This window comes from Centroberyx affinis, unplaced genomic scaffold (assembly GCF_046629955.1).
Source record: "Centroberyx affinis isolate AG114_WGS23_722 - 3 ecotype Tasmania unplaced genomic scaffold, CSIRO-AGI_Caff_v1 ptg003918l_1, whole genome shotgun sequence".
Lineage (NCBI taxonomy): Eukaryota > Metazoa > Chordata > Actinopteri > Beryciformes > Berycidae > Centroberyx > Centroberyx affinis.
In genome coordinates, this window is record NW_027281752.1 from 235,607 (window position 1) to 261,327 (window position 25,721).

The window sequence follows — 25,721 nt, forward strand, 5'->3', positions numbered from 1 at the left end:
TTGAGCATGTGTGTCAATTAACAAACCAGATTCTTCATATTTTACATATTGTTAGATTCGTACCGGCTGGCTGTTAATCCTGAGCGACCGGACTGCTGCTGCGGCTGCGCGGAACTGTTCGAGGAAAAGATGCTGCAGTCAGACTGAGCTGGAGCATTTCACTGCGAAGTTTGAGAAGAAGTACCACCGGGAGAAGTTCGGTATCCCGAGGCTGGGGGAGCTGAGGGAGCTGGAGCCGCACTGGGACAGGCAGAGCTGCTCCAGCTTCACCCTGCAGACGGCCTCACAGCAGCTGGGCAGCCGCTCCCTCTCCCCCTGGAGGTACAGGTGAGGCGGAGTGTGGAGCAGCAGCATGAACACAAACCAACACTGGAGAGAGTCCTGCTCGAAAAGTAGCCTACTGTTACTTTACTGATATTTGACTTGAGTAGAAGTAAAAGTACTGCTGTAAAAATCGACTAAAGCAAAAAAACATCTAGAATTTAAAATGTCCTCAGAGCAAATGTTACCGAGTTACTTTTTAGAAAAGAGAACGTTGTTCGACGTGATCTTTCCCATGCGATTCTAACATAGTGAGAGAACAGAGTTCAAACTAGATTCTTTTAATTGGAAAATTTTGAAATGACAAAATAAAGTGCACAAAGTAAAGTCAGATTTCTCTTCTCATTGTGAATCGACAGTTTGTTAATTTACGTTGGTCCAGTTTCTGATGCTGATGGGGAGCCACGACATCTGTCCTCTGTTACGGATGTGATTTAAAATGTAGCCTAGTAACAATACTGCAGTAAAAACGTACTTAAAGTTAAATTATTGACTGAAAAAAATAAATAAAAAATAAATAAATAAAAAGAATACAATATACAAAATAATCTGCATGTTGATATGTTGAGATTTGAAGAAAATACGGCCATTCGAACTTCTGTTCTGTTCTGTAATAAAACAGACTCCAATACCCACAATGCCTTGCAGTGTCAACATTCTTTGTCACATTGTGGTAACCTGTTCATTGCTTCCTTGATCGTGTTTTAACAGCAACCTGGTTAAACCCGTCACATTTTGGTTAACAGCTTCATTTGACCCTTTGTTGCATTAACAGTGTACTCAGACCATCCTGCATTTTAAACACCAAACTGTTACAGCTCTTCTAAAACTCAAAACATTCTCTTTTTTTCAGCTGTATCCATTAAATAAACATGTGAGCAACAAATAAGGCTGCTCGCTACCTTGCCTATTGCCAACACAAATAAATATACGTCTCACTAAACCCTAGAAATGAAATTGTTAAACATTATTTGATCAGGTTTGCATTAGGAGCATGTCATATGAGGAAGGAAAACCTGTCAGTGTTGTACAGTAATGCTGGGCTCAGATTGCAGGAGTTTTAAAATGAAATCGGCTTGCATCACACACATATGGAGACATTTAACTGATTGTTTTTTCCCTCTAATCGCAAACAAGCTCCAGGTCCAGATTTTAACTTGCAAATACCAAACAGGATATGATTTATCGGGGCGGCCTCGATTCGCCTGCGAACAGTTTGGGAGGGTTGGGAGGGTTTTATTTCTCAACAGCTCACATTACCAGATGTTTTGTGTCGAATATCGGTACTGACCAAGGCCCAGATCCAGATTTCTCCTCCGATTGTCGGGAGGGGTGAATCAGGGATAAATCGCCAAAAAATGTGTATTTAAAAAGCTGTGTCGTTCTTCCACGTTAACACTCTTTGTCCAACTAACATCAGAAGCCTTAAAGAAGAAGTCTCCTGCGCCTTTCCAGTTCACCGAACTAGATTTTATCCCCAGGAAAAAAAAACAACAAACCTGAATTTGGGAACAACGCCAAGACACAGAGCAGAGGAAATTCTGTCCTGTCAAAGTTTCTGGAGCCTTTCTCTGGTTGTCTTTCTTTCTTGGCTCCTTCATTTGAAGATTGTCCTCTATCAACAGAAAGGCTCCGGTCTATTAAAGTCTTTCCAAACCCACACCCGATCAGTGTTTTCATTAGCAGTGGTAACTATTATATTGGAGTAAGCACAGCGATTGTAAAGCAGAGGGCTGACATGAAACAGATTCCAGTTTGGGGGGTCGGTGGGTGAGATGCCCAGGTGTCTCATACACAACCCCAAATATACATCCTCAATGTAGACCGATTTAATGTGTCTGGACGCTTCTACAAGCTTTTTAGGGAGGTCTAAAGACAAAACGTAGCCCAGTCCCAACGCATAACGGGGGTAATGTGACTCAGGGAAAACCGATACAGGTAGGTACCACTTAGATCTTGGGTCCCTCAGAACTTGAGCTCCCATTGCCACAAGCCCAGTCATGTAGTTGTCCTTTGGAGCCTTTAGCAGCATGTTGACCAGGTTGTGCAAATTCAGGAACGTGTCTGAATCAATCTTCATGGCATAGGAGGCACTGGAGCAGTGAGAGTCCAGCCACTCCAACATCACCATGGTCTTGATGGTCAGGTTCTTGTAGCAGTCCAGGAAGTCACTCTGGATCAGGTCCCGGTGCTCTCGGCTCTCCTGCAGCACCTGCTGTTGGATTTGCTCAGCTCCTTCTCCAGGGTGCAGTGCCAACAGGAAGAACAGCTTCACCACTTTGCCCAGTACCGTGCTTTCACTGCCCCAGGTGCTGCGGATGATGTCGCGATGCGCCCGGTTGTGGGGCGCCACTGGAACCATCAGAACCACGAAAGGCTTCTGTTGTTCGCATTTGTTTGGCTCGTTTATAATGAAGTGGTACTCATAGGGGTATTCCACTGAGTACGGTCCCGGAGATACATAAGGAATTGGTGTTGGCAGCACAGCTTCGTTTTGTGTCGTCAGTTGAGTGACCAGTGGAGCCTCTGCAGTGGGAACCGGTGGATTCTCCGTGAGGCGGACCGCCTCAGTCTGTGGGACAGCTGGAGAGGAGTCAGAGGTATTTGTATGGACATCACTGGTGTTGGGAGGAATTTCCATGTAGGTCACACTTTTAAATTGCATCCACCATTTTGGCTTCCAGTCAGCTGTCATTTCCATTATGTTTGTGTTGTAAAAAACCCAAATTGCTGCCACAAGCAGAACAAAGAGGAAGCAGCGACGCCGTGGCCAACTAAAGCATCTCCCACTTTCTGCCGACTTCCCACTATCCATGATTTCCTGGCTGAGAGAAAATAAAAGATGATGAAATAGACCTGTGTATACTCAAGCACTCCTTTAATGCAGTATCTTTGTTTTACCAGGAAGGCTTTGTGTGGTTACTTATTGATTGGTGGAATAACAGTGAAACTCACACCTAGTTAAAGAGTAAACAAAGGCAGAAGTGGAAGAATAGGTACTAAAACTTCAAAGTGTTGATTTGAAACTTTTGACTGAAAGTAGGATTAATGTTCCCTTTTTTATAATGCTGATACATTACTCTCTTGCTTCAATTCTTTATGTTAAAGTTATAAAAATGTCATTCATCAGTGTTGTTCAATACAGCTCAACACAGGCAGGCCTAAGTAATGAATTCATATATATCAATTACAATGACTATAAATGAAGGCTCCTACTATGAGATGACACATTGAATGCTATAATAAGCAGTATGTTTCATATTTCAGTTTTCATACTACACTTTTTTTTTTAAATTTTCATAAAGTGTGGTGCTTCCTCAGGCTATAGGCAACACCTTGCCTCCCGCCTCCACTGCCTTCTTTGAAAGAAATATTTTGAATGCAGAAGACAGTATAAAAAAGCCCACATACCTTCGTCCTCCGTTGGCAAAGCCATTCTCTGGCATGTTGAGACTCTGCTGCCTAACTGTTAGAGTGAGTAGTAGTCCTTTGCCATGTGCAGCAGAGAATAAGCCTGGTAATGTATGTTGCTCTAATGGTGTTTCCAGCTTCCCGTCGTGTTTTCACCACTTCCGTAAGTTGAATCCAGGGCATTTTTATGGTACATTGGATTTATTCTTTAATGGTTCCAGGGGAAACTTTAACCCGGACAAGATCCCGTCTGATAACAAGAGCCTTCACTGAAGCAACAACTAAGGTTTAATGGAAGATAAAAGATGCATATCTCTTGTTAAACCTGTTACTGTACAGACGTCTAAAAAATATAAAATATCAAATGTATTAAATATATATAAAATATTAAGACACTGTAGCTTAAAAACATAATGTAGGTTTCCTTGCTGCCTTGAAATTGTAAGTTGGCTAAAATAGTAGTGAACAGTTAGTTAGTTAGTTAGTTATTCTAATGTAATGTAACTCACTGAGTGAACTTCAGACAGTAAGTTCAATCAGATCCAAATCCAATAACTGATTAACTGTATTCCAGTGTAACTGCCTCACATTGTCAGTTAAGTTTCTAGTTTGGAAACTTGCTATTTTTTTGGTTCCTACCTATAATATAGAGGCGGAACTGCCGCTCCAGCGTTCCTCACGCAATTAAAAATGAAACACCTTGCTAGCGAAACGCTAAAAAGCCCAAAAGAGAAGAACGGCATAAGAGCCTAATTATATATGCACATATATAAAGTATATACTAACCTAGAAGAAAGAAGGCAAGGACAAAGACGAAGCAAGCAAGATTTAGCCCCTCTTAGTATTAAGCAGCCTACGAGATATGTTTGAGTTTAAGTTAATTTCTATACGGTTTCATATGCTATGAATGTGTTAGCTAACATATGCTACCTGTTGTTTAGCTGCAGGGGAATTAAGAATTGTGAATACAAGACATACATACATGTATTTCATTTATTGTCTTTTTTATTTTCTCTTTCAACCCAGTTCTTACGGGTTGGTCTGATACAGGAATGAAGCCCCGTCTTTTAACCATGACCTCGTGCATCGTGTCTATTACTGGAGGGAGCTACATCCAGTGTTTATTCTTTCACTAGAGATTAATGTCATGTAACGTGTCACAAAATTATGATAGTATTTTGTGAATTTACACAGCTTGGTTTTCACTAATGTGAGCACAAGAGATGAACAGTATTTTGGGAAAGTTATACTTGTACTAGTAACTTTACTGAGTTAGTCTTCATTAAAAGTAACTCATTGGAGTACTTTCAAGTTACCCACTTAAAAACATGCCTTTAAAATTTATCTTCTGTCATCACTCATATACAAATCATCACTGAGTTCACAATCTACTGTTACTTAAAGAAAACATCAAGGCAGCTTTCATGTATTTGGGTTCCAGTGATGCACAGTAAGCTGATAAAATCACAGGCTTCAGCTGATCATGTCTGAACTCAGAATAAACAGCAGATGGCGCTCACAACACATTGGCATACACAACGTACATGCATATTGTACGCACATACATGCATACATGCATACATACATACATACATACATACATACATATGTACGTATGTACATTTATAGTTGAGTTGAGATCAGTTCAGTTCAGTTCAGTTCAGTTGGACTGGTTTTAGTTTGCTCTGGTTACCTCCGCCAAGGAGGTTATGTTTTTGGTGCCGTTTGTTTGTTTGTCTGTTTGTCTGTCAGCTTCTAGTTTTCACATGAAACACTTTCATTTTCAGAAAATATGACCTGCCTATTTTATTCTCCCTCCCCATCTATTAGTCCAGTAATAATGTAACTTGACCTCCCACAAATTGCAACAAAAACAAACTCAATGGATTTTGTGTCCTCAATATGTTCTGAATGAGAGAAAAAAATCCTAAGGAATTGTATGAAGGGAAAGTTTTGAAAATCACCTAAATATGATCCTACAAAAACACCTTTTTTTACAATGTAAGTCTATGGGAACATACACATACATCAAACCCTTCTACAATCATATATAGCACCACATTTCAGGGTTTTTTTTGGGGATGAGAAATCCAATTTTGAGTTTATTTTGTAATTAACCTTAATCCTACCGACTGGGGTACCCGCAGACCCCAGAGCTATACTTTTTGTCATATCTCACAGGTGTTTTTATTCTATCATTCCAATTTTTCATGACTTTGTCAATCAATTTGTTCCTAATGACTTCATATCATTGTTTTCTGTTTCTGTTTTAATTAGTGCTTTTTAAAAATACCAATGTATTGGGGTCCTGGGGGACCCCAGTCAAAAGCACCCAATTCCACCTATAGCCCTAACCCTAACCCTCGACTGACAAAGTAAATGAGCAGCACAAGTACATCTGTATCATCGCTTTTCACGATGATGTTTTGATATCTGTCAGAGAGGTGAATTGCATGCAGCACCATTCTGGTGTCAGCTTCCTCTTGTGCGCTGTACAACTCAGGCAAGCAGTGGACACCTGTGTGGTCAACCATCCTGACCTCCTGGCCATTTTCAAACCTGCTAATATAATGGAATCTTGGTCTTTGAGTTTCTTAGGTGCTGCACTGACGATGTAGTTTGAAACAAACAAGCAAAGGGCTTCTTTGTTACCACAGCTCTGCAAGTACAGTCTATAAGAACATTTCCGGTTCCTGTGATGTGATGTGTTCTGCTGTCTCTTATGTTTCCTCTTCTCTCCCTCTCAAGACACTTAATTGAAAGCAGGTGGATTTGAAAATGGCCAGGAGGTTTAGATGAAATGAATGAATGAAATAAATGAATGATTTCACTAATGCAAGCAAAATAATTGTTCTTTGGAAATGTGTCTGATGTTTCCACCTATGACTGCACTTTATGTTGCTGATTCACAATAAAACCATATTTCGAGGGCTTGGAGCCAAAGGGACGTAAGTGCATTATAGTAGATTTTACAGGAGAGCAAAAACAAATTTTGATCAAACTTGGATCAGCTGCCGTTACCACATACTAAGCACAATATTTTAACTTTTTGTGTTATCAGATTGAGCATTACTATAAAAACAATACTGCTACAGTTTAAGTTGAATTATATTTGTTAACTTTTTTAAAAATGGCAAAAGAGTGACACAAACATTGCCCCAATACAGCCATGCAGAATATGGGCGTATGTAAGTAAACAATTGTAAAACACATTCGTTTAAATACAAATCTAGCAATTACACTTCAATCAGCACTGAAATATAAATCAAGATCAGAATGAATATCTTTATCTTGAAGTAATGCTCAGCAACTTTTCACCAAGGCCTTTAAAATTGTAGGCTACATGGAACATATCAAATTGACTGATACATTTTTTCTGTTAAAAACTTTTAATAAACCTCTACAGACATAAGAAACTACTTTTGATTCTAAACTACTACTTTTTTTTCTTTCGCTAGTATAATACATTTTAGTATGTGTCCCAGGACTCATCACCTATTGATGTGTCCTGGGACACATTCAAAGACCTGTAAAACTCCTCATAACACTGAGGGAGAACTTCAGCTACCAGCAGTCTGACTATCAGAGCTCATCTTGACCAGTTCACTCTCCTAACATTATAAAATAACATTTTGAATCTATAGGCCTAAGTTTTTAATGGGAATATTAACATATTTACATTCATCTAATATTGACCTAGAATATTAATTAGGATATGAATAGGATACTAAAAATGATGTGATCATGCTGCCATGCTAGCATTACTTATGTCAGCATGCATTTTGAGCTGACCTAAGTGCTGTTAGAATCCTCTACCCACAATGCTTGTTCAGTGTCAAAAGTGGGGTTTTGCTAGGTGTCAAAAGGGCATAACTGCACTTACGCCCTTTTGACACCAAGCAAAACCCTACTTACGGCTTTCAGTTTTTGTTGTTAAAACTGGTGGGTCATGATTTCAGTTGTGTCCTTTTGGCACTGAAAAGATCTCACTGAGACCTTTCAATTGATATATAATACTCATATTCGACCAAAATTGTACTTATGCCCCTTTGGCTCCAAGCCCTCGATTTGGATATTGTGGTTAATTTAAGGTTTTAAGGCTTTTTTTTTTTAAGGCTTTGAGGTCTAGAGATGCTACCTGAGAACCATCAGTGCTAATATGAAGTATGTAAATACAACCAGTGGGTAAAAAACATGGGATCAACTTGGTATTCCCTGTTACAAGGCAGGCATTTTTGTGTACTTTTTTGGGTTATACTCACTGGATAGTCACAATAATAGTGCTCAGTGACAAACTATTACTTCTTGTTTTTGATGAGACAATGTCAGTGACTACCAAAAATACATGTGAAGTTCGCGGACGTAGTAGCTAAATCTGTCCATGGAAAAAATATTTTTTTCAGTAGATATCTTAGTTACAACAAGATTGAGCTAGCAAGGCAGTTTTGTGTTTATATGTGTGGTATTTATTCAGTTTGGGAAATCCCACGATCTCTAGAAAGCATTAGCTCAAGTTGGCTGGCTGACTCAACAGGGACTCGAAATCGTCTCTGTTGCTAGGTCGTTACTAAGGGTCGGTCTACTTGCTGGAGTAGTAAACTAGATTCCATTACATAGAAGTCTACTGACGTGACTGATTGTTTTCCAGTTATTAGTCAGACCCCATGTATTTCCAGGGAAACGGAGATAACACTAGCAAAACGTTTTTTTATTTTGAGTACGAATTGCCCCCACAACATGAATACATTTTGATTATATCTTTTATTTTTTATTATTATTGTTATTTTTTTTTTTTTGTTGGTAAATGTTGTATACTTCAGTGATGCTTACGGACCTCGGCGCTGACCGCATCACTGTCGTGCCAATAATGACGGTAAAGCACACCCTCTCGTGTAATATTGCTTAATTACATCTCAGATTTCAAGCTGCATTCTGCAATCCTTATCCAACTTTCAGGAATCATGTTGCCTATACAAATTTATATTTTAATAAACCAGGGTTAGGGGTTAGGGTTAGTGTTCAGAAACGTAACACAATGTTTCTCTAAATTATAAGTTGAACATGTTTTCTATGAGTTGCAATAGATGTTTACTTTTCTGTTATTTGGACCGTGACTGATGAGAACAAGAGCAGTTTTCATTTTAACTAAATGATAATGATGCTGGAGGCCAATAATGAGATTCAGTAATGTGTCTGATGACCTGCTGCAGTCTGGATTGTCAGCTGGACACATGAACAATAAAACTGTCACTTCCTCGCCCAACAACCGAGCTGCATCAACTGGGTAAAGGCAGAAAGGAAGAAGAAACTCAGCCACTCTCGGAGTTCGATGGATGTTCTAAAAAAACATCTTTATTGGTAGAAAAATTGAGACCTTTGCACAGCTACAGTATTCCTATCTTTGTGCAGGTGCTGGTGGGAGACAATGAGGTCAAAGCCTTGGTCAAAGTTTACAGTAACACCAAAACCTCAATACATTTTAACTAGCAATGCAACAGCACAGACTGCAGGAGTTTATCGGAAAATTGGTACATGAAAGTCAACAAACCAAGGGAGCTTCCTGCATCAGGGTCACCAGCACACCGAGGACCCCAAAAGCACCAGATTTGCATGTTGTCCCTGTCAGGTGAATATCATATCTCCAAAATGTCAGCTTTTCAGGAACTAAGAAAAACAGCCTTTTTTTTTTAGTTTAATGACAAAACAGAGGTTCAAGAGGTTGGAGGATTTTCTCAACCCAGAGGAACCATGTGATCCTTCAACTGAAGTGAAAAAAACCCACCAGCAAGGTTGTAAATTTGCACTGTCATACAGTGGATGAATGAATGAATGAATGAATGCATGAATGAATGTGTTTTATTTTCGTGTCATACCATCTAAACACATCCCATGTGGGATTACATGACACACAATTACAACAACATATAAAACAGACTTCCAGGTCACTTAGCAGAATAGTGTAAACTGAGGCAGCTGATATAATACAACGCAACTACTTATCCAACGTATGTTTTCTGAGTGTTCATGCTTTATCCAAATAGTCCACAAAAGCAAATGTGTCCTTCTCACACAATTTTTTCATGAATCAATAAATAATCAATGTATCAATATCTTCTGTTGATCGTATCAAACAAACCATTTCTGACATCATGATGCAAGGGACAATATAAAACTAAATGCATTTCAATTCCAATTTCATTTAACCAACATAAATGACAAACCCCATCCTGTTCATCAGTGCCAGTTTCCAAATGCAATATTCTGAACCTGATGTGGACACAGAAAGATCTTTTCCTCTTGGGCAGATTATATTTCACATCGTTTTCAGTGCTGAACTCATTTTTAATAAGATTTTTAATGTTGTGAGTTTTGGTTTACTCCATATCTCCATATGCAAGTATACATATCTGTGCTATTGTCAATAGTTGTGAATTTAGCAGTCTTTATGCTACAGGGTTCAATGGTGACCCTGGCACCGCCGGCGTGTGTATGTGTGTGGGGGGGGTTAATCTGTTTGCCCTGGGCCCCTGGCAGGTTAATCCGGCCATGTCTCGCTGCTGAGGCTCAGTCAGGTGATGAGCGGGTGACAGAAGTGTCCAGGTGACATTCCTGTCGTCTCGTCGCATTCCAGCCGGCGCTGCCGACACGCCGGGCGCTGATGACTGATGACTGACGTCTGAGGACTGAAGACTGAAGACTGTGGGCTGAAGACTGAAGACTGAAGACTGAAGACTGAAGACTGAGGGCTGAAGACTGAGGGCTGAAGACTGAGGGCTGAAGACTGAAGACTGAAGACTGAAGACTGAGGGCTGAAGACTGAAGACTGAGGGCTGAAGACTGAAGACTGTGGGCTGAAGGCTGAGGGCTGAAGACTGAAGACTGAGGGCTGAAGACTGAGGGCTGAAGACTGAGGGCTGAAGACTGAAGACTGAAGACTGAAGACTGAGGGCTGAAGACTGAAGACTGAGGGCTGAAGACTGAAGACTGTGGGCTGAAGGCTGAGTGCTGAAGACTGAAGACTGTGGGCTGAAGACTGAAGACTGTGGGCTGAAGGCTGAGGGCTGAAGGCTGAGGGCTGAGGGCTGAGGGCTGAAGACTGAAGACTGAAGACTGTGGGCTGAAGACTGAAGACTGAAGACTGGGCTGAAGACTGAAGACTGAAGACTGTGGGCTGAAGACTGAAGACTGTGGGCTGAAGACTGAAGACTGAAGACTGTGGGCTGAAGACTGAAGACTGTGGGCTGAAGGCTGAGGGCTGAAGACTGAAGACTGAAGACTGGGCTGAAGGCTGAGTGCTGAAGGCTGAGTGCTGAAGACTGAAGACTGTGGGCTGAAGACTGAAGACTGTGGGCTGAAGACTGAAGACTGTGGGCTGAAGGCTGAGGGCTGAAGGCTGAGGGCTGAGGGCTGAAGGCTGAGGGCTGAGGGCTGAAGACTGAAGACTGAAGACTGAGGGCTGAAGACTGAAGACTGTGGGCTGAAGGCTGAGGGCTGAAGGCTGAGGGCTGAGGGCTGAAGACTGAAGACTGAAGACTGAGGGCTGAAGACTGAGGGCTGAAGACTGAAGACTGAAGACTGGGCTGAAGACTGAGGGCTGAAGACTGAAGACTGTGGGCTGAAGGCTGAAGACTGAGGACTGAGGACTGAAGACTGTGGGCTGAAGGCTGAGGGCTGAAGGCTGAGGGTGTGTCCGATCCGCCGCAGGATAACCGCAGGAGCCTCACCCAGGCCTGATTTGATCATGTGGTTTTTATCATGATGGAAAGCAAAGATAAAGCAACAATTTCATTTATTTGGAAGCCATGTTAAACAAATGACATCATGGGCAAAGGTTTAGTTTTAACTTCACACTCTGGATCAAAATCACACTGACATAGCCTGCTATGGGATAGCAGTAACTGAAATGCAACTCCATTTCCCTCACTTCACAAAAAGACTGAAACAAAGATATACATTTACAGAGAAATGTCCGCAGGTATGAGAGTGAAAAGAATTAGCCTAGAGTAAGATGTTAAACTGAAACCCTGATCTGAACGGCAGACAAATATGAGACATGATGTCACTTCTAATTTGCTTTTAATCAACCAGGAGAAGGGATTCACACTTGAAACTGGAAGGGGAGTTTGAATATATAAATGTGCTGAGTTCAGCATCACAGTGAAGCCATAAGGACCTGAAGACCCTCTCAACATAATTCAGACTCTCAACAAATAAATTACCACTGCTATTATGGCACAATGAGAACAGTCACAATCAGTTACTGTTACAGATATACAGTCATACCATGTACCATGAGGCTAAACTAATCTAAGTTCAATATAGGCTATATATGCATTTCAGGCCGAAATTATGTAGGGGGTTAGAGTGTGTGTATGTGTGTGTGGGGGGGGTTCTCGTTTCCCTCTGTCTGCGCCCCTGTCAAGAGAGCGTTCAAGACCAATATGGTTTTTTTCCCCTAATTTTTGTAATTCCTTCTGTTTTTATTGATCTGTCGTTTACAGGACTTGACATTAACTTTTTTGCTCACCAGCCACTGTGGCTAGTGGTTTTCCAAAGTTACTAGCCACTCAGCCTTTTCACTAGCCACAATTTTGTTGTTGGGAAATTACGTTTTATTTGATTAAAACTGACTATGGTGTGCTACAATTTACTTGAAGAACTAGATTTACAACCCTTTTAAATGTAAATGACCACTGTAAACACCGAAATCAAGACTACATAAAATGTACAACACTACAGTCATCAGATATTCAGCTCTGATAAGGTTGTGACTCGTTTATTCAATCTTTTACTTCTCTTACAGTTACAAGCACTTTGTAACTTTGTTTTGAGAAGTGCTACATACATAAAGATTATTATTATATATTATTATATATTAGGCTATTCCCTATGTGCACGGTTTGGTGACCTATAGGACCTCTGTCATCACACTGGCAAAATAATAATATCAGTCAGTCATCATCGCTCCATGTGGCAGCTATAAGCGGGTTTGGACGAAATTGGTGTCAAATGATATTAAACTCCGGGACTCCGCCATATAGCTCATGGTTTGGTAAAGTGACGCCTCCTTCATGTTCGCTCTACCGAGGCGAAATAAAGTCGGATTAAGTCGTTTATTAAGCCACATGACCCGCGGGATAATCCCTTGAAAGTGACCCAAACATTCTTTTCCAGTCCAAATGAAACCAATCTCATTCCGCAGCCTGGCTGACTCACACTTTTTTTTTCTCCTCCTCCCTTTCAAAACGCGACTAAACCGGTCCTACGGTTTGACACCAGACTCTTTCTTTTTTTTCTCTTCCAGACTGGAGAGTTGAACCTTGAGCAAATGCGTTAAACTGTTGTTCATCTGAGTTCAGATCTAACTATGTTTCTCACGCAAAACCAGGCGCAAGGTGTATAAGAGCTGCGGGACCGACAGGGACTTTGTTTGGCGCAGACTGACGCTCACACACACACAGACACACACACACACACTCACACACACTATGGGTAAGTCACCTGTTTTACTACCTTCATTTCCTTTGGATATGTTGCTCTGCTGCTGTTCTGGCATTCTTGTCTTTCTGAATTGGCTGCATGCTAAACTGTGTTTTGGACTTTGATCAATTTTTCTTTCATAACTTTACACAGCTGTAAAATGAACCACAGGTCGCATAATGATCTAGGAAATACAACTAACTGAAGATTTTGTTTGGAAAAACTCTTAAACTATTTTTAAGCTTTAAGTATATTTTATTCTTTATGTTTCCATTTTCTGTGTTACACCCTCAGGACGGTAACAAACTGCATAATCAGCCTTGGTTTGTTTATTACTATAGGGTAATAAATTTGTGAAATCTCCAGATGGGCAGGCTGTTCAATTTAAAAAGTGGGACAAAACTAGGTGCTGTTTCTCAAAGTTATAACATGGATAAGTGCTATTTAATTGAAATTATCTTATCTGACATTGTTCATTAGCCTACTATACTGTATAAATTACAGGCAAATTTGCATGATAGCACAAAAAGTGAGAGAAGTGGGGGTTTATGTGAACATCTGAGTATTCAAATGAGACAAATTGCACCAAAATCTGACTTGAATCTATATCCAGCAGACAGGATTTTATTGAGAAAAAATAATACACCTCTATGCACAAAAATGTCAGAATAATGAGAGAAAAACAAAACATCTGAGTATGCAAATGTGACAAATAGCTCCGAAATCTGAACTATATCTACATCTAGGAGACATGACTCATCAGAATAATGAGACAAAAAGAGTTTGTTGAGTTTAGTCGCTGCTCTCCCGTGACTCTTAACACACATAATGTACAGTAGAGCTGCTGTTGTGCATCGCTTCATCATACAAAATAAACCTATTGTGTTACCGCCGCTGCCTTGGAGTCAAACAGTGTTTTCTCCTTGTCTCTTTTGCCTCGGGGGAACATTCAGCTCATGCTTTCTCCTCCGCAGCGTGGAGGAAACACGCGTTAAGTTCAAAAGCTTGTGATGAGGGATTAGCAGACAGAAGACGGCGGCTCATAGAAAGCGACGACCACACCTTTTATATTTCAAGAACCGGGGGTTTTATCCAGCTTGTGTTTCAGGCCGCTGTAACGTCACGACAAACAGGTCGACCTCGGTGTAGAGCGACAGCTTTGAAACAATAAACTGCAGCTGACGCCCAGTCGCCTTGTTAGACATGCTGTCCGGCTCTTTGAGAGTTACCATTTGATATTCAGTGAGGTATCAAGTGTAGCATCGGGTTTACAGCGTGTCAGGAGGGGACTCTGTTGTTCCCGATGCTTTTACAGTCTGCCGCTCAGTCAGATCTTAAAGGATAATACTGGTGTTTGTGCCAACGGTCCAGGTTCCTCTCTGTTTCTGCACACAGTCAGGATAGTTGCAGATATCAGCGCCCGTTTTCCCTCCCTTCAGAAGAAGCCATTTGCTGCCATTCATTCTTGTCCAGTATGAAAAACAAACTTCCACAGAGAGAGAGAGAGAATCCATCACAGGAAACATGAAGCCAAACTTTCTGTTTTCTCCTTATTTCATTGAGCTGAGGAAGTTGAGGAAGAAATGGAAGTCTCAGGAAATAATCCCTCCAAAACATGTTGCCTCTGAAACTTTATTGTCACATTCATGTCTTCTTATTTAGGAGCGTCTTTGTTAGCCGGGACAGCAGGTAATGTCAAGCTAGGTTTGACACCGTAAAGTTTGGATTTTAGTAAGTATTGAATTTGGGAAAAATGTGCTTTTGGAAAAATTACAAAAAATGAGTAGATGTTAAAAAATCTAATTACATAAGGCACTGAGGGAAATGTAAAAAAAAAAAAGACCTACAAGGGATCTTTTGTCCCTACTGCAATTAACTTAATCAACAAACTGCACTAATCTACCCCCATCGCTCACTGATGTGATGTGATTTGTTTTTATTGATGTGATGTACATGGATGTGATGAGATGTGATGTGATGGTGAGACCAAAATCCTGCCTTGGTGGGACAATAAAGTTGTGTTGTATTGTATTGTATTGTATTGTATTGTATTGTATTGTATTGTATTGTATTGTGTTGTATTGTATTGTATTGTATTGTATTGTATTGCATTCTATTCTATTCTATTCCATTCCATTCTATTCTATTCTATTCCATTCCATTCTATTCTATTCTATTCTATTCTTCTATTCTTTAAAAGTGAGAGGTTGTCCTGCCCATGTGGAGTGGCTCTGTTGTCAGATTCAGACAGACAGGTCTCTGAAAAGCTGAATTTCTGATTCTGCTGAGATACCTTGGTTGTTTAAATACCATACCGTTGGTGTGTGTGTGTGTGTGTGTGTGTGTGTGTGTGTGTGGGACAGCTCAGAAGACGGTGCTGATCGTGTACGCCCATCAGAGCCCGGGCTCGTTCAACGCGGCGGTGCGGGACGGGGCGGTGCAGGAGCTGCAGGAGCAGGGCTGCCGGGTCGTCGTGTCCGACCTGTACGCCATGAAGTTCAGAGCCAACGCCACGAGAGATGATGTCATCGGTAACCCCCCCCCCCCCCTCTCCCACTCTCTCTGTCTGTCTCTCTCTGCCTCACTCTGCTTCTCTCTCTCTCTTTCTGCCTCTCTGTCTCTCTGCCCCTCACTGCTTCTCTCTCTCTCCTTCTGCCTCTCTCTGTCTCTCACTCTGCTTCTCTCTCTCTCTTTCTGCCTCTCTCTGTCTCTCTCTCTCCCTCTTTGCCTCTCTCTGCTTCTCTGTCTCTCTGCCTCTCTCTCTGTCTCTCTCTCTGCTTCTCTCTCTCTCTCTCTCTCTGCTTCTCTCTCTCTGTCTGTCTTTTTCTGTGCCTCTCTCTCTCTCTCTCTCTCACACACACACACACACACATTCTCAATAACGTCTTCATAAATTGTGTATGAGCACCTTTTTCTAGAAATGTATTTCCAGATTTTGATTCGTGAAGAAAATCTAATCTAATCCCTGAATTGATTGAATTGAAGGTGAAAACTTATCCCTGACTCACTCACTCACTCACACTCTTTCACACATACACACACACACACACACACACAGCGTGGTGGGGTCTGACAGTGTGATGCTGTGTTGTGTCCAGGCGAGCTGAAGAACCCGGAGCTCTTCCAGTACGGAGAGGAGACCATGTCCGCCTGGATGGAGGGCCGCCTCAGCGACGACATCGCCGCCGAGCAGCGCAAAGTCGAGGAGGCCGAGCTCATCATCTTCCAGGTCAGAGGTCAAACACAACCTCTCCTTCGTCCCTGTCTGTCCCGTCAACGGAAAAAATGGTTCTGCCTGCCGAGTGCAAAACGGACCAGAAGATGATTACAGCCATTCAAAGATTCACAGTTCTGTGCAACTCTGCAACTTGCATTTGAAAGACTACAGGAATGAACGTTTCAAAAACTACGCTTGGTAACAGTTGTGCATCCATAGATCCACAGTCCCTCCCCTGATTTCATTGTGGGGGACAGAAATAACAGTCCAAATGAATGGGGTAAATGACCATTCGTTAACACGTTAGACCAGTGGTTCTCAACGTGGGGTCCGGGGACCACCAGGGGTCCTTGAGGGGGTTCCAGGGGGTCCCCAGCACACTGATGAACTGTTAAACTTCTGCATTATTTCATTTACAAGAAGTTAACACAGTAAGAGATTGTCTGTTTTGATCATCGTTTCTCTGTTATCTCTCTACCTACAATACAGATAGTCATGGAATTCTGGACAAAATCATATTCAACAATAAAAATATTCTCAGATTTGGGTCGGAGAGAAAAAGTGTAATCAAATGGGGGTCTGTGGCCCTAATGTGGACTAAATTAGGGGTCCTTGATATGAAAAAGATTGAGAATCACTGCATTAGACCACTGACTACTCTAACACAATACGTTACAATTGATTACCTGCAATACTGGATGTGACTAATTGTAGCTTCCAAGTTATTAAGTATATCCAGTCATTTTTGGATCTCTAGAAAACTGACTTAACTGTGTGAGTTATGGTCGCCTCAGTCTTTTCTCTCTGTGTGATTTGTTGTTCCGTCTCTCTCTGCAGTTTCCCTTGTACTGGTTCAGCGTGCCTGCCATCATGAAGGGCTGGATGGACAGAGTGCTAACACAAGGCTTCGCTTTCTCCCTGGAAAAGATGTACAATAACGGTATATTCAAGGTCTGTGTCAGCTGGACAACTGCATCGCTTGAACCAGCTCAAAAGATTATAAGAATATGATGATTAATAATACAGAAAAACGCAGATTGGTTTATTTCTCTGACTTTCAAGGTGTTGAAAATGAAAACCTGCTCTGACGTTGACCCAGATGTTTTGAATGAATGAATGTGGAAATACCAGACTCACCGTAGTCCAATAAAATACTTACATTTCAGACATGAATATCACTATTTAGGCACTTGACCAATGCATGTTGGAACAAAACTTTGACTTTTCACATCCACATTTTCATAATCTTTTAAAATCACGTCACTTACCTGTTAACCTTCTCGAGTAGCAACAGCATGCAATTCATTTCCACATTGATTAGCAGCTATGTGAGAGGAAATATTTTCTTGTTCCTGACATATTATTCCTGTGTTGTTTGTGTTTCCTTGAAGGATAAGAAAGCGATGCTGTCCTTCAGCACTGGAGCAATGCAGACTATGTTCCGCCCTGATGGCATCAACGGAGACATCAACGTCACTCTGTGGCCTCTTCAGGTGAGAGACACAGAGACAAACTCTGTGGGTGTTAAAGTGTGATGTGGACAGTCTATTAAAGGAGAATACTGGTGTGTTTGTTTTTAAGTTAGTGCCAATGGTCCAGGTTCTTCTCTGTTTCTGCACACAGTCAGTATAGTTGGAGATATCAGCGCTCGTTTTCCTTCTTCAGATGAAGCCATTTGCTGCCATTCATTCTTGTCCAGTATGAATTAAGATTTTCTTCTCCCTGCTCCTTTTCGGTCATGGAATTGAGTTGTGTTTTGATTGTGAATTGCTTTTTTTTTTCTTTTCTGGAGCTGTGCATTACCATAAGCGGAACAAATAAATAAATAAATAACAACTTACACAGAGGAGAGAATCAATCCCAGTTAACAGGAAGCCTTCATTTGGCTTGGTCAAACTTTCTGTTTCAAGTTGAGTGTTTTCATCTCAGCGCTGCATTAACGTTCTGCTTCCAGTCAGTCAGCTGACACCCACAGGATGAAGTGGAAGTCTCCTCCACATCCAGGTCTTTTTATTTAGGGCGTCTTTGTTGGCCGGGTTTGATACTGTAAAGTTTACATTTTAAAACCTATGAAAAACAAGTAAATGTTAAAGTACAATCACATACGGCGTGGCCATGCATTGCAAAATGATTGGGGGAAATGTAAAGTAGACATAGACAGAAGTAAATGGGCTGTAACTATAAATGACTCAGGTATTCTCCTTTAAGTACTTCAGAAGTGGTATAGAAATACACTTCATCTGTCTGGTTAGTGGTATTTATCCTTCATCTCTCTTCTTTGTTTCTTTCAGAACGGCACTCTCCACTTCTGTGGGTTCCAGGTGCTCGCTCCTCAGATATTCTGGTGTCCGGCTCACTGTCCTCCTGTGGTGCGCACCGCCATGCTAGAAGGGTGGCGGGCCCGACTGAAAGGACTGCTGGCCGAAAAGCCTCTGACCTTTGCCCCCTGTGAGCTTTTTGACCTCAGTTTTCAAGGCGGGTTCCTGCTTCACCCCGAGGTGCGGCAGGAGCGTGAGGCGCTGCCCTACGGCATCACCACAGGACACCACCTGGGGAAACCCCTGCCCCCCGACAACCAGCTGACAGCTCCGCCTGCAGAGGGAAAAAGTGCCAAGTCAGCCTCCGACGACTAGGACCTTCTCTTCACGTGTCTGTAATATCATGCATATATGTTAGAAAATCACTGTTAACACCAAAATATGTAATATTAGGGTATATCTGCAAATTCTTAATTCTTGCCGCACACCAAGTCTCTAGAAAAATGTCCTTTATTTTACATGAGATAAAAGGTTTTGCTTCCTGTTTAGATTGCTCCTAAACTTTTTATCTTATGTAAAATAAAGGAACTTTTTCTAGAGACTTGGTGTGCTGCAAAAATCAACACTTGCACTTACCAGCACTCTAAAAAACACTGGGGGGTTTTCAGTAGTGCAGGAGTTTTTCATTTTTCAATGTAATATTATACGTTTTATTATATTTACACAAGCTGAAATAAAATAATTCTGATAATTGTGACTTGTACTGTGGTTTAGTCAGAGGGAAACTATGTCCTTTGCGCACACACTGTCACACTCTATGCTACAGACTATTTATGTTGTTCCTCTTCACGGTAATAGGATCAATAGGACAGAATATGAGAGACAGGGGGGCAATCTGAGTTATGGACAAGGTGTCATCGTCAACTGTGCGAATCCACTATGAAAGTTTTAATGCAACCAGTAAAACAGCAAAGTCATACGTAGCTGAATTTAATATCTACTAACATTATATTAATCTATTTTCCTTTGATTTTTACGATAAAACTCCCTACTTGTACTCATCTTTGGCCGCTCCCCCCCCCTCCTCTCTCGGGGCTGAATGGAACAGTCCGGGAGTGACGTCACCGCTCGGGCAGTGCTCATCAGCTGAGAGAAGGAGGCTTGTTTTGCTAAATTGTTGACGGTTAGTTTAACGTTTAAACATTGCTTCTGGTTTGAGTTTACCGATTAAAAAACAGCCATTTTTCCCCCCCAAAAGCCTCGACTCGTGTCACCGTGTTTACACCCTGCATCATCGAGCGACAGAGCCCGGACACGGCAAACATGAAATGGATGTTCAAAGAGGATCATTCCTTGGGTAAGAAGAGGGTTATTTTATTTTTAATTTCATATCTTAATAAAACTATCCGTTCATAGAGTAGTAACTGACGCAACCTCGTGTAAACTGTCTGTGTTTTTTTTTAGTTAACGTTAGGGTTAACTGTTTTGAAAATCTCACTGTAACCTGTGTCCGACTTCGACTAAAGACTGGCCTATCATTCAGCCTTTTGTTTATGACTGTAGAGGCATTAGCTATAGCCACAGGACAGGCAGATATATATAAATATAGTCATGTCAGCTAATGTAAAAGTCAATTTCCCTTTCCCCACCTAAAAATGAGTCAGCTGGAATAGTGTAGCTTTACAAAACGTCGTGTGTTTCTTCTTGTTTCCAACCGACGACCCTGATTTCAGGTTGCTGGTGGATTTTGACACAATGGAGTCACATCAAGTTGTTATAAACCTCCATTGTGCAGACGAATTACTTTTTACTGGATATAAAAAAGTGTTTCTGTCAATACATCTGACTTAAAACAGGACATATTTCACTCTCAGACCCGCCTTCAGCTACAGGCCTGTGAGGCTTCACCACGGCGAAAATAACAAGTTGTTTTGGCAGTTCAGTGGCAGGCCTCTAGGCTAGTTTTATCTTCCTAATTTTAGTATTTTTACATAATAGTTTTAGACAGGATTTTGTGCTCAGTGTAGGTACTTGTGTGCACAGTTGACATTTCACTATTGAGAAATAATGTCCTGTTCAAAGGTGCTATGTGTAGTAATAAACATCAATATTAAAGTTGTAAAATTAATTGTGATACCTTGGTGTATTTATTGTAAACAAATGAGACATTGAGGCTGACATTATTGGTAGCCTCCATCTCCACCAGTGATATAAGACCACAATTCCCATAAACCCTGTCGCAAAGAGGATGTCATTTTTTGCTTTTGCTTTACTGAAGACAGTAAACATGTTGGAAGTGATTTTTTTTCCATCGGTCTTTCACTCCTTCCACCATCTGCCCTTGCCAAAAACTCTGAAAGCTTTAGCTCCGTTTGCTTTTTGTGCCGTAAAGCAAATCCGACCCAGTGCCACAGAATGTAAAAATGCAGTCTAGAGGCTGCAGGTCTTCTTGCGATGGTCTCATTTGCTTACGGTAATTTAAGTAAGTTAACGCTGTAATGATTTATTGATGTCAAAATGCCACACATAGCAGCTTTAAGCGGCTGGATTGACAGGTCTAGTGGTTTGGCCAGCCACAGCGTGTCTTAATCCACAGCTGCTGCCTGTGAATCTCGGTCAGAGTGTCATGTAACCTCAGCAGCCAAATGTTGATCTAGTCAGTCACCGGTTGCCTCACACGTCAATACTGAAGAGAAGGCATTATCTAGCAACACTGTGTTTGTGCTGTTACTTATCACTTCCATCTGACTAACTTGATATTGGTTTTTGTCCTTCAGAACATCGGTGCGTAGAGTCAGCCAAAATTCGCAACAAATACCCTGATCGGGTTCCGGTGAGTGAAAATATCGTAATCTTACACTTGATCCTATTTCATCATCTGTTGCATAATGGTTAAACACCTGTCTGCTTTGTTTGTCTGTGGTGTGCGTCAGGTGATTGTGGAGAAAGTGTCTGGGTCACAGATAGTGGACATCGACAAGAGGAAGTACCTGGTTCCCTCCGACATCACAGTGGCTCAGTTCATGTGGATCATCAGGAAACGCATCCAGCTGCCCTCGGAGAAGGCCATCTTCCTGTTCGTGGACAAGACCGTGCCACAGTCCAGGTCGGGTCACGGGAGGTTCAGTGGGAGGGGGTGGAGGTGGTTGTGGGTGGGAGCTGCAGGCATTGCCTCTCCAGGTTTTTTGCTAAAACATGGAATCTGATGTTGCTTTAAGTAAATGATACATCCTTATACAAAATGGAGATCTGATACTGCACCAAACATTAACTTACTAAAAAATTGTAGAGTTGAGATAAGATAGGAGGATCCTACACACTTTAAATACAGGCAAAAAATGCTAATAACACAACAAGACTGGTAGCAAAAGATGATCGTATTTAATCATATTGAAAGGTACAAACGAAAAAGTGCACAAAATGAAAAAAAGCAAATGTTTCAGTCCCTCTGGACTATCATCAGTGCACTTTGAGCACCTCTTCTTTTGTACACCTTTTAATATGATTAAATAAGATCATCTTTTGCTACCAGTCTCGCCGTGCTTGTGTCCATTATTGGGATTTTTAGCCCCGTGACAGCAGGGGCTCTATGGATGGTGTTGTCGGTCAGGCGGTCGCTCTCTTCACCACTTTATGGCTCACGTTACCCGCAGGGAGTTGGACTACAGACTCTCAAGCAGGAGACCCAAGTTTGATTCCCATCAGAGACGCTCCCACAGAATTCAACGGCTGTTAGACTCTTAGACTTGTTCAAGGTGTGCAGGATCCTCCTATCATACTTGAATCCTATGCCTTGACATCAGATTGGCATAGCTAGGTACACTGACCATTACCCAATTCTGTAATTTCAGTTGTCAATACCATTATATTTGTGTACTAAAATGATAAAATTTAAAGTGTAATACATGCCTGACTACATTCACATGGAGACATGATCGGTACCATGTGCTCGACCCCATCAGCCTGTATATTGGAGTAGGTGAAAAAGCCTGATAAGCATGTGACAGCAGCTGTCAGCTCTGCACTGGAGGGAAAATGGCTTTTCAGCATGTGATGTTTTCTCTCCAAATTGCAACAGATTTGAATTTGCCATATTGTGTGCACGCACACACACACACACACATATATGTAGTTCAAGAGTTTTCTTAAGCACAGCATCATTCTCTTTCATTAACTGGTTCACATGGGTCTGTATTGCAATCAACTGTAGGTATCAACTGTAGGTATCACTTAACTAAATTTGCACATCAAATTGCTATTGGTATGTGAATGAAATGCATAGAGTTCAGGTGGGATGCGATGAACTTCTTACATAAAGTTTCAGTTTTCTAAATTGTAACCCATATTTTTCAGTCAGATTGAAATTTCAGCTAGAAAATGATCCGATCACTCTACTCTGAGCAATATCTTTACCGGTCCTCTTAAAGGATTACCAGGCTGCATGTAAACAGTCATTGAATGAAAGTTATTTGAGTGAATTAGAGTAGAATCACCCAGAATCCTGTTGGAGAGTCTGGTCCGGTCACACTGTGTGGGGCGCTTTCACTACAACTAAGTGTTGGCAGCAAATAAAATGCCCTTCTTAACATTTCCATGATGAGATGACCAAAACTCAGCTGGCATAAAAACATAATTTACTTAGCAGCAGTCATAGAACAGGGTTGTGGGAAATAAAAGCTACCCATAATGCTGTGCAACATGAGTGATGATAACATATTAACTTAATGTTAGGATTGTGTGTGTAGTCTGACTCAGTAATGGGACAGAGGGCAGTCTGACAACACCCAGGAACACCCACACTCTCCCCACTCTCTCCACTAACTAGTCATTACTCAGTACTTCTGCTCGGTATGTTTTACACTTTAGAGCTTAGCAGTTGCATCACAAATCTTGCTATTGCTAAATCACAAATCACCCAGCAACCAGCTGGTGTCATCATGAGGGTCCAGTGGAGAATTAGCTGTGCGCAAATAATGACCAGATTAATAACAACCAGACTAGAAAAGAGAGATACCCAGAACAACTTGTTGTGGTGTGACTGTAGATCCATTCAGTAACATTACAAATAAAAGTGAATAGTCTGATAAGGTGGATTTGTTTCCAAATGTAGGTTACTGTGACACAGTAAACTGTCTTGTCTTTAGCCCTAGTCTCTACTCCAAAACACTCTTAGTTGTATCTTGAGAAGAGTCAGCTCAGTTAACTAGCCAGCATATACTTTCCTTATACTTTTGTAGCTTAATTTAGTCATAGAGCGCCTTTTAAAACCAAGGTTGCAAAGTGCTTCACAATAAAAACTAGAATTAAAAAGATAAAAACGCATATCAAAAAGACAAAAACAGAATACCAGACACAAATTTAAGACACCATAACAGCAAAATTAGCAGCTTCAAGAGTCATTGAAAGGGAATAACTAAGTCTTGATGTTAACATACGACTACCAGCCACTGTTAACAGTAGCTTCTACTAGATATGAATGCGCCCATCAGATGTGTTAACAACCAGACAGTGATGGTTAGCTGACCATATAGCTAGCTAACCATATAGCTAGCTAACAAGCTGACAATATCTAAACACAAAATCAATCAGATGTGTCAGTGGCAAAATTAACAATGTGTACTAAATTCTGTTGAGACGGCCAAGTCGTACGTTTTGAAATGCAACCAACTCTTCCCAGCCACTGTTAGCCAAGAGCTGAGAACCTCCAACATGGCCGCCAGAGGGTGTGTTACGTCACCTGAAAGCCTTCTATAGACAGTATTTACTTCAAGTGTCAATACTGAAGCACTTCCACATGAGGGCGACTAACCCGCAGTCGGTGTTCATGTGCGTAACGCTCCGTCTTCCTTCATGTTTCAGCATCACAATGGGACAGCTGTACGAGAAAGAGAAGGACGAAGACGGCTTTTTATACGTGGCGTACAGCGGGGAGAACACCTTCGGTTTTTAAGAAGCCATGACGACGATCGGCCTTACCTACGGAACCACATGGCCACACCTACACCCACCACATCTAATCACAGCCCTCACTCGCCCCTGGAGAAACTGTGGGAAGCCCCAGAGAGATTCAATGACCTGAAAGCATTTGCAAGGTTGACTGACTGCTCACTTGACTGGATGATAATAATCTTTGAGTGCACCAGTGTGTTTGTTCTGGCCCATGTTGCACCAATTCTATATAAATCCATAGATTCAGTTATGTATAGTGTGTTAATTTGAATTATTATTTGTTTGATGTCGTTATGCATAGAGGAGTTTAACTCTTAGGAGGAACCTGGATTGTTTTTTCACCAGTTGAATGATATTTTTGGGTTTGAGTTTTTGCTTTCAGTTATGCTTTCTTCTTTGAAGATTATATTTAAATGAATTTTAACTATTTGAAGGTAAGGTAGCTGGATGACCTAACCAATAAAAAAGATGACAATTCATCCTGGTGCTTTTCTTTTTCAAAATATCAACATTTATTATGGTATGTTTGGGTTTTGACAAGCTGCAACATGCGATGTGATACTGTTAACTTTCCAACAAAACTTAATTGGAAACTATGAACGTGTCATGCTCTTGTGTGTCTGTGTGTAAGTCTGTACATCTCTCCCTACCAGTCACTTAATTAATTCTGTGCCATTTGTGTTTAATCAGTATCATACTTTGTGTGTTGAAAAACATACTGTAGTAGTACTGATATGGGTCACAATGAAAATGCTGAAGTCAGCCTCTAGGTGGTGATGTTGAATTTAAAACATAATGAATCTGCACTGCCACTCATTTTTGCACACAGTACAAATAAAGCTGTGGTACAAAAAAAAGGATTACTGAAAATCACAAACGCAAAAGAAACATTTTTATTACTGCATCCAAAGCTCTTGTCTGAAGAAATGGGGTTAATTGGTTTGCTTTGGTTGATTAAATGGGTCTTTCTTGGCCCAACTGGCACTGCACAACCATTGGAAGTAAAAATGATGTCAACTCATTAAAACAGTCGGTAGCAGTCACTACAGTACAGACATGATCATGAATGAACTCAACCTCCCCCG

General features: G+C 41.2%; 3 protein-coding genes across 4 annotated transcripts; 2 read left to right on the top strand and 1 right to left on the bottom strand.

The window, feature by feature from the left end:
• Window positions 1-1,937: 1,937 nt before the first annotated feature.
• LOC139663117 (beta-1,3-galactosyltransferase 1-like) lies at window positions 1,938-3,138 on the bottom strand. Its single transcript, XM_071541664.1, has one exon. It carries the CDS (start codon window positions 3,134-3,136, stop codon window positions 1,940-1,942), a length of 1,197 nt encoding a protein of 398 aa, XP_071397765.1. The 5' UTR covers window positions 3,137-3,138; the 3' UTR covers window positions 1,938-1,939.
• Window positions 3,139-5,614: 2,476 nt separating this feature from the next.
• nqo1 (NAD(P)H dehydrogenase, quinone 1) lies at window positions 5,615-19,441 on the top strand. 2 transcript variants are annotated; one of them, XM_071541654.1, is made up of 6 exons: window positions 5,615-5,636; window positions 15,576-15,743; window positions 16,311-16,441; window positions 17,267-17,380; window positions 17,821-17,922; window positions 18,721-19,441. In XM_071541654.1, the coding sequence occupies exons 1-6, from the start codon at window positions 5,615-5,617 to the stop codon at window positions 19,060-19,062; spliced, it is 879 nt and encodes a 292-aa protein (XP_071397755.1). In that variant the 3' UTR covers window positions 19,063-19,441. The 2 variants fall into 2 exon arrangements, with proteins under 2 accessions (XP_071397755.1, XP_071397754.1); XM_071541653.1 differs by lacking the exon at window positions 5,615-5,636 and adding an exon at window positions 13,009-13,224.
• Window positions 19,442-19,807: 366 nt separating this feature from the next.
• LOC139663109 (gamma-aminobutyric acid receptor-associated protein-like 2) lies at window positions 19,808-24,783 on the top strand. The gene is made up of 4 exons (XM_071541648.1): window positions 19,808-20,044; window positions 21,465-21,520; window positions 21,621-21,793; window positions 24,547-24,783. Exons 1-4 carry the CDS (start codon window positions 20,011-20,013, stop codon window positions 24,635-24,637), a joined length of 354 nt encoding a protein of 117 aa, XP_071397749.1. The 5' UTR covers window positions 19,808-20,010; the 3' UTR covers window positions 24,638-24,783.
• Window positions 24,784-25,721: the final 938 nt, after the last annotated feature.

What these genes read in the sequence shown, in the direction of transcription:
- LOC139663117 (XM_071541664.1), bottom strand. Translation starts at nt 3,136, where the DNA reads ATGGATAGTGGGAAGTCGGCAGAAAGTGGGAGATGCTTTAGTTGGCCA.
- nqo1 (XM_071541654.1), top strand. Translation starts at nt 5,615, where the DNA reads ATGGATTTTGTGTCCTCAATAT. An exon ending in ACAATAACGGTATATTCAAG is followed by an intron (nt 17,381 to 17,820) that starts GTCTGTGTCAGC and finishes GTTTCCTTGAAG; the next exon opens with GATAAGAAAGCGATGCTGTC. An exon ending in TCACTCTGTGGCCTCTTCAG is followed by an intron (nt 17,923 to 18,720) that starts GTGAGAGACACA and finishes TGTTTCTTTCAG; the next exon opens with AACGGCACTCTCCACTTCTG.
- LOC139663109 (XM_071541648.1), top strand. Translation starts at nt 20,011, where the DNA reads ATGAAATGGATGTTCAAAGAGGATCATTCCTTGG. An exon ending in CAAAGAGGATCATTCCTTGG is followed by an intron (nt 20,045 to 21,464) that starts GTAAGAAGAGGG and finishes TTTGTCCTTCAG; the next exon opens with AACATCGGTGCGTAGAGTCA. An exon ending in AAGACCGTGCCACAGTCCAG is followed by an intron (nt 21,794 to 24,546) that starts GTCGGGTCACGG and finishes TTCATGTTTCAG; the next exon opens with CATCACAATGGGACAGCTGT.